Here is an 8,026-nt window from a genome sequence, read left to right as displayed (position 1 = left end):
TTACATCCACTTTAAGCTGCATTTTTTACCTGCATCAACATTTTCCACCCTGGGAGGACGGTCCATTTATATACATATGTACCTATATATGTACCTATAAACTGGCAGTTTTCCAACAGTAGGATTTGAGATACCCACATATACAGGTACTGTATATATTTCAAAAATTTAGCTCTAACCCCCTCCTCCCCCATTATGAACTAGTATTAGCCAAATGGGCCACAATTTTTGGTTTACTCCCATTCCTCCTGAATTCCACATGTGGGGGGATGGAAGTTTCTGTCTTGACATGTGAGTTGCTAGGTACTCATTATCACCCCAAGTGATTTTATAAGTTGTGGTAAGAGTTTATGATTATTGCTTTTTGTTGTTGTGACTTCATGCCACTTAATGTTAATTGTACTTGTTATAGCGTACTTACCTGTAAATACTTAAAAACTATTATACAGTTACTGTATTGTAGATTTCCCACACCAACCTCCTGAGGAATGTGGCAGCAATCTGTCATCCCTGAATTATTGTGGATGGCCATCTGAGAACTTTATATGTTTTCACCAACAAAATCATTATTCTGTATATATATATATATATATATATATATATATATATATATATATATATATATATATATATATATATATATTGGAACGAGGATTAACAGTTTTTATGTGGTATTTATACATTTTGTAAACAAAGGGCTGCTATGGCCATAAGTTGTTGTCATTTGTAGTTAATTTGGTGTGGTCAAGGGGATGGAGCGATGGTCAAGAAGACTGGAGACAAGTCATATTTATTACCATAGTAATGCATATTTTCATCACAGGTGTAGAGCTGCTTCCACCTTTGTGAGTGTGCCTGCCAGTGGCGGCTGGTGCTCACTATTTTGGGGGGTGGAACAACCAACAAACCCCCCCACTCCATGGGAGATGGACGGCGCATCAAAAAGCACCAACCAATGCCCCCCCCCCCCCCGGAGACACAGACAGCATTGACCACCCCTTTCCCCCCCCTCCACCAGCGGGAAACACAGTTGGCGGCGATCAATAAGGGCTTCTTGATTTAGAGGGAGGAGAAATAGGAAGAATAGAATATTCATTCGCTAGTGTCACACTAAAGTGGGTGGGATCAGGGCGCAGCCCACCCTGTTTTGAAGCCTATTAAAGCCTCTGGCTCTAACCAAATGCTTCAGAAAAGCACACCCCGCCATTAGAATCCATGTGTTCAGCACCCTGTATGTAGTCCAGGGGGCTGGACACATGGATGGGTGGGGGGATGCTCTAGTGCTCTTTATCATGTTTTTTCTTATCTTCACAATTTTGTAGCCTTGTATTGTGCAACTGCTTCTTACCAGATTCCTGCACTCCTGCCTTTCATTTCCCCTGTTCATTGATAGTACATTGGTATGTCAGAAATAGGAATTGTTTGATAAAGCACCTTGCACAGGCATGCAAGCTTTTTGTGTTTTTTCACCAAAGAGGGCCAAGCAATACTTACTTGTATCACAAATGCAAACATCAAGACAACAACTAGAGGAAAAGAGTTTGAAGATGTTTTGAAAAAGCAACCAATAAGATTGCAGCTGTACATTTTCTAACGCTGTTTAAAAGCTATAGCATTACCCAGGATTTCTGGGGGGGGGGGGGGGGGGGCAGTCAAATGTGATTGACTGCTACATGCATTCAAAACTTGTACTGGGACCCCAAACTTGCTGTCAAGCAATAGAAGCTGTAAATAGAAAAATAATACAGCTTGGGTATAAAGGATAAGAACACTAGCATGATCCTTACAAATGCTTGCCATATCGAGGCTTTTCCACAGGATCCCCATACCCTGATAACTTTCATGTCATGTCATTAGCTGCAGAAGATAATCTCAAAGATATGCAAATGTTATTTATGCATCTGAGTGCACCGAACCATGATAAATGAATGTCTCTTCCATTGCCATGCTGCATAGACAATGCAGACTGAGCCAGTGGCACAAACAATAGTGTCACGCTACAAAAAAAAAATGACTAACTCATTGAATATAGTCAATTTACATCAATAAAGCATCACCAGATTGTGACTGAGCTTTTATTAAATAAAAATGTACTGCACAGAAGGTTTCAATGGCCATTAAATTAGCTTTAGAAAAAATTCTCATTGCACTTGACAATATCCCTATTTGATCTGATAAATGCAAGTAGGAACATAAATCTCCCGGTTTATGCCCTATAGATCCACCAACGGTAATAAAATGTAATTTTGCCAGAGGGTAAACATGAGGAGCATTCAGAATTCATTTTATTGTAAAACTGTTGTGTTAAATGCACAAACATGAGTATATTTATAATTTAGTGTTCCTTGGTTTCATTTTAGAGTTATTGGTGGGGATTCAAGTAAAAAGTGGGTGGGGATGCAAGTGAAGTTTACTCTGCTTAGAGAATGTGAGGAAGCTTCACTTTGCAAAGATTACATGAAAGGAAAAAAAATAAAAAAATTGTTTGCACATGATTAGATGATGGAAGTCAACAGAGCTTCCTTTCATTCACTACGCTCTGGAAATAATTCCCTTGCAGAATGCAACTGGACTTGTAATGTAAAGAGTCTGTCTGCCTTTAGTAAATCAACACCAATGTGTCAATAGAATATTTGCAAGCCGGCTGCGTACACCTAGGGTCCAAATCAAGGGCTTCAACACCCATAGCTATATAACCTTTATAGACTATTCCACATTTTACATTTCAGTAATAGGTCTATTGATAGAGTGACTCTCAGTGAGCTGGGTGGTTTGGAGAGCTTCAAATTAGAAGTGCCTGTGTGTTGCAAAATTGCAACAGTGGTCATCTCCTATAGATCACCACTATAAATATATGGGATTAATAGTCAGGTAATTCTGTCAGGAAATCCATCAAGTTAAAGTGTTACTAAACCCACAACTGTAAAATCAGTCTGTATGCTGTATGCAGTAAAAAAAAGGGTTAGTATATTCACTGTGGAATATAAGGGGTTAATTCTCTGCATTGTGTAAAAAGGCTGCTTGATCTTGTATGCACAGATCTCCCCTTTTTCCACTGACTCCAGAACAGGTCCGGATAAGACAGAGTTGCTGGAGTCAGGCTGCACATGCTCAGTTTGGTGTGTATTGCTAGAGAGTTTTTTTTTCTTGGGAGGGTGCATGTCATCAGCACAGAGCCAATCAGCACTTTCCAGACAGGCTGATAGGACAGCTCAGTACAGTATGAAAACTCCTCCTATAAGCATTAACCAGGAACTAGTACAGGTCACAAGACTGCTTTATACTGTTGATGAGAAAAGGAATTTAGTAGTTTATATTTACTAAAATAATTGCATTCCATGTTCTGTGTACTGGTGGAAGATATAGTGAATGTACCACTTTCAGATTTAAGGGGCAGATTCACGTACAGCGGGCGCAGCGTAACGTAACCGGTTTACGTTACACCGCCGCAATTTTTCCGATTTAGTGCCCGATCCACAAAGCACTTACCTGGAAATTTGTGGCGGTGTATCGTAAACAGGTCCGGCGCAAGGCGGCCCAATTCAAATGGGGCCGGTACCATTTAAATTAGGCGCGCTCCCGCGCCGGACGTACTGCGCATGCTCCCGTCGCAAATTTCCCGACGTGCTTTGCGCGAAATTACGACGCGCCGACGTTTTGTGAATCGCGATGTGAAAAAAGACTTACGCCGGGGAAAAATAAAAGATTTAAAAAAAATTCAAAAGCGACGCGGGAAAGACAGGCATACTTTAACATGGTGGAGTACTTTTACACCATGTTAAAGGTGCCCTATCTTTGCGACGGAAATCTAACACTTGCAACGCCGTAACGACGGGAAAAATCTTTGTGGATCGCCGTAACTCCTAATTTGCATACCCGACGCTGGTTTACGACGCGAACTCCCCCCAGCGGCGGCCGCGGTACTGCATCCTAAGATCCAACAGTGTAAGTCCATTACACCTGTCGGATCTTCTGGCTATATATGCGTAACTGATTCTATGAATCAGTCACATAGGTAGAAACAGAGATACGACGGCGTATCAGGAGATACGCCGTCGTATCTCTTTTGTGAATCTGGCCCTAAGAACCTAATACATTATGCAACATATACAGTGTGTGTGTGTAACATTATTTATTCTTTTTGTAGTTACTATTAATTACAGTCTATCTAAAGGCAATTTATTTTTCATTTTTGATAGAATAATGAAGGGTCACAACCCCTGCCAGTTTATTGCTGGATACTCTGGAAGTGGTATGAATTATATACAAAATTAAGAGAAATCTCCTCTTAAACAGTTATTATTGGTAAAAATGTCTTCATTGGAGGATTTCACAGCCCATCACATTGGACAAGCTGGTATCCCAGTCACTGGGTGTGGTGAGGGGGTGGGGGCCTGACCATATACCCGTAGCCCCTTATAATGTATATTTAAGCCTGTGGGTGTAGAATTGGAGAAGTTTTCAAATGGGCACCACAAACAGCTAGCAGCGGTGCCCAAGAAAGGGTGGTGAAATTGAGCAGTGGTTTATGTACAGCTTACCTTCCAAGAAGGTTGGGACAATGCCACTGCAATCTAGAACACACTGGTAAAAAGAGTTAATTAAAGTTATTTAAAAATCATTATATTGATTTTGAAAAAAAGTAAACTAAAAAAAATCTATCCTACTTACCATTTTATTCATATAAATATTACAATAAAAATGATCCACTGGGATTCTAAGTCTTCTATGTCTTAGTCTCCTACTGCAATAGAAATCTCATCAGGGACTGTATAAATTAAGTGCTGAAGAATGAAGTGGGAAATCATGGTAAATTCCAACTCTGTCACTCTTTAATTACTTCAATTATCTGCTAGGAAATAGAGCAGTTACAATGTATACTTGATTCAAATGAATAATAAATTGGCATACAGTATAACTAATTGTTGCTTGCATTCACATGTAAAAGAAATGCAAAGAAAATGTTATGCATCATAAGGAAAAAAACGATCTCATGTAGGAAATGTTTGAACAAAAAAAAACTACATTTAAAGGCAATGTAAAGGCACAAGGTTTTTTATCTTAATGCATTCTTTGCATTAGGATAAAAAAAGCCTTTGTGTGCAGCAGCCTCCCCAGCACCCCCTAATACTTACCTGAGCCCCATCTCTATCCAGCGATGTCCACGAATGTCTAAGCCATTAGGGATACTCCTCCTGATTGGCTGAGACACAGCAGCGGCACTCCCATGGCTGTCAATCATAGTCAGTCAGCCAATCAGCGAAGAGGGGGGGTGAGGCCAAGTCGGGGGTCCGTGTCTGAATGGATACACGGAGCTGTGACTCAGCTTGGGTGCCCCCATAGAGAGCTGCTGACTGAGGGGCACATGATAGGAGGGAGGGGTCAGGAGCAGAAAAGAGGGACCAGAGAAAAGGAGGATCGGGGCTGATCTGTGCAAAACCAACTGCACAGAGAAGGTAAGTATAACATGCTTGTTTTTTGTTTTGTTTTTTGAACCTTTACAATCACTTTAATTATCACAGGCCCTTATGGTTTTATTTTATGCTTTCTGACAAATTCGTTATTAAAAGTCAGGTCATATTGTAACAGAATGCACATATAACAGTATTGTACCAGCCCATTCCACTTCTCTTTGTTTGTGATATAGCGATCCTGGAAATCCTGTTTGCTTAGAAACATTTCACGGCTCTTCTCTTTCGTGTCGGCCATTACAACGAGTGTGAGGTCCTCGTGACTCTATCCAAGGTGCAAAATGCAGAACAACGCCGGTGAATTTGTGGACTTGTACGTCCCCCGTAAATGTTCTGCCAGCAACAGAATCATTTATGCCAAGGACCACGCTTCTGTCCAGATGAATGTTGCAGAGGTCGATAAGGTGACAGGCAGAGTAAATGGCCAGTGCAAGACCTACGCTATCTGCGGCACCATTCGTAGGATGGGTGAATCCAATGATGCCATTCTCAGGTTGGCAAAAGCTGATGGTATTGTTTCAAAGAACTTTTAAAAGAGGAAACCTTTGAAATGTACCTTTGTAAAGAAAAATAAAGTTATGAGAAAAAGAAATAAAAAAATAAAAATAAAAAAAAGAAACATTTCCCGACTGCTTTTCATACTTAGGGGGCAGACAATTAGCAACTCATGCAGCCGATAAGAAGTACAAGACTACTTGCAAAGCAATAAAGTGACAAGTGTGACAGTGTTCTAAGACTAGCAGACTCCACTCTCTTGGGATTTACCTGAGCTTTAAGTAGAACTATAGGCAACTTTTTTTTAATTTTGGATGGAGCATCTGTGTCCCATTACAGAGATTTCCCTTCACTTTCTGTCCCATAGCCAAACAGAAAGTAAGAGGAAATCCCTGCAAATTAAGGGAATCCCTTGGGGACCCTCAGGTCACCATAACTACTGCCCCATTGGAAGATTTCCCCACTATTACTTTTCTGGTGACCAATCAAAACTTGGGATTTTCTTTCACATTCACTTACAATGATAATGGTAAACAGGACAAATACGTTTCTTAGCTTCCTACGTAACAGCAGAAGGAATGTGTAGAGTTCATCGTTTATGTGATTTTTTTTTTACTTAAATACTTTTTATTTCATTTTTTCCCTTTCTTTACAAAAATGTAATATATTACAACAAGGATCATCACTTTTGCATAAAAATTCCATAATGCATATATTCAAAGTTTATGTGATTTTAAAGATACTTTTATATCCATAGCTCTCCTCAAAATGAGAAAAAAAAAGATTACATGTCTTTGAGGCATAATGCTCCACTCTTGTAACTAAATGATCATTAACTGTAACTAACTAGTCACTAGGTCAATCGCTTCTAAATCCAACTACATATTGTATACCTCTGGATCAGCTGTGTGGGCTTTTTACTAGATGAAATGTTCACTAAATAATATACAAAATTATAAAAATTACCTTTCATTAATGCTGTAGCATTCTTTTAGCCATTTGTGAGTTTGCACCTACTTTGAGGGGAATAACCGAGTCATGCCTTGCAAGAGTCTGTAGAATTAAAAGTTTCCTGTGGCTAACAAATACTGCAGACCCATTCCAACTGTTGCAGAGCTCATTTTAAGTTTACACCATGGAGTCCAGGCATAAGTCCCAGAATGAACATCTGTTCGGATCTTGCAGGAAAGTTATTTGCAAGTCAATTGGCAAGAGTTCAGTCTTGCCAATGTTTCCCCATCAACTTCAGTGGGGAGACTGTTGGCTGCACAGAATGAAAGCCAGAAAAACTGAGAGCCTAAAAAGTCAGTGGCAGATACCTCAGTTCTTGTGTCCAGGAAAACTGGTAGTTTCTATCCAGTAATATTATTATAATTTTTTTATAAGGTAATCACAAAAAGAACTCAAGGCAGCTAAGTGAAATTTCTTTAGCAAATGAAAAGCAGTTCAACCCAGAAACACCTGAAAGCATACTGCATTTCATTCCTTTCTGATTCCTATGTACATAAGTCCTAGGAACCAGCATAGTTGTGCTAGTTAGTGTGGACAACTCCAAGCAGTACAAGCTGTTTCTGAGTCAGTAAAGTGCAATATCCTGACCTCTATTTATGAAAATATTGTAATTTTTGAATATGGACTTTTCTATCAGTTTGTAAATTGTTTGAATGCTGGGGACTTAAACCACCCAATAGTTATTCATACCTATGGGAACTCCAATGGAGAGAGTTCTGGATTTGAGGTTCTAGGTTTACATACCTGCTGAGGCTATTATATGGGGATCTCACTCCCACAAAGTAAGTTTATGTATTTTTATTATGCATAATGCAATAAAAAATGTTGGAAAATGCAAAGGTTTTTTTTTTTCTGAGCAGAAAAAATATTGCACAGTTATAAAGCTGGCCACACTATTTATAATCTAGTCTCACAATAGTTTGATTGTAGGATAGTTTAATTCTGTGTCTTCACACAAACAATTTAAACCAGTTTTTAAAATATGCAAAACGCTGCAAGATTACACCATGTACATGAAGATTCAGACTTGCGCCAGAGAACAGAATTGA

The 8,026-nt window shown here is 39.4% G+C and overlaps 1 protein-coding gene across 1 annotated transcript; it reads left to right on the top strand.

Annotated features, from left to right (window-relative positions):
• Nucleotides 1-5,692: 5,692 nt before the first annotated feature.
• Nucleotides 5,693-6,063, top strand: LOC120928598 (40S ribosomal protein S21-like). Its single transcript, XM_040339644.1, has one exon. It carries the CDS (start codon nt 5,753-5,755, stop codon nt 6,002-6,004), a length of 252 nt encoding a protein of 83 aa, XP_040195578.1. The 5' UTR covers nt 5,693-5,752; the 3' UTR covers nt 6,005-6,063.
• The last annotated feature ends 1,963 nt before the right edge of the window (nt 6,064-8,026 follow it).

The sequence above is a fragment of the Rana temporaria genome, chromosome 2, assembly GCF_905171775.1.
Source record: "Rana temporaria chromosome 2, aRanTem1.1, whole genome shotgun sequence".
Classification (NCBI taxonomy): Eukaryota; Metazoa; Chordata; class Amphibia; order Anura; family Ranidae; genus Rana; species Rana temporaria.
The sequence above is the reverse complement of the archived record's forward strand: the minus strand, read 5'-3'. Positions and strand labels throughout refer to the sequence as shown.

Coding starts and splice junctions, on each gene's coding strand:
- LOC120928598 (XM_040339644.1), top strand. CDS start 5,753: ATGCAGAACAACGCCGGTGAATTTGTGGACTTGTACGTCCCCCGTAAA.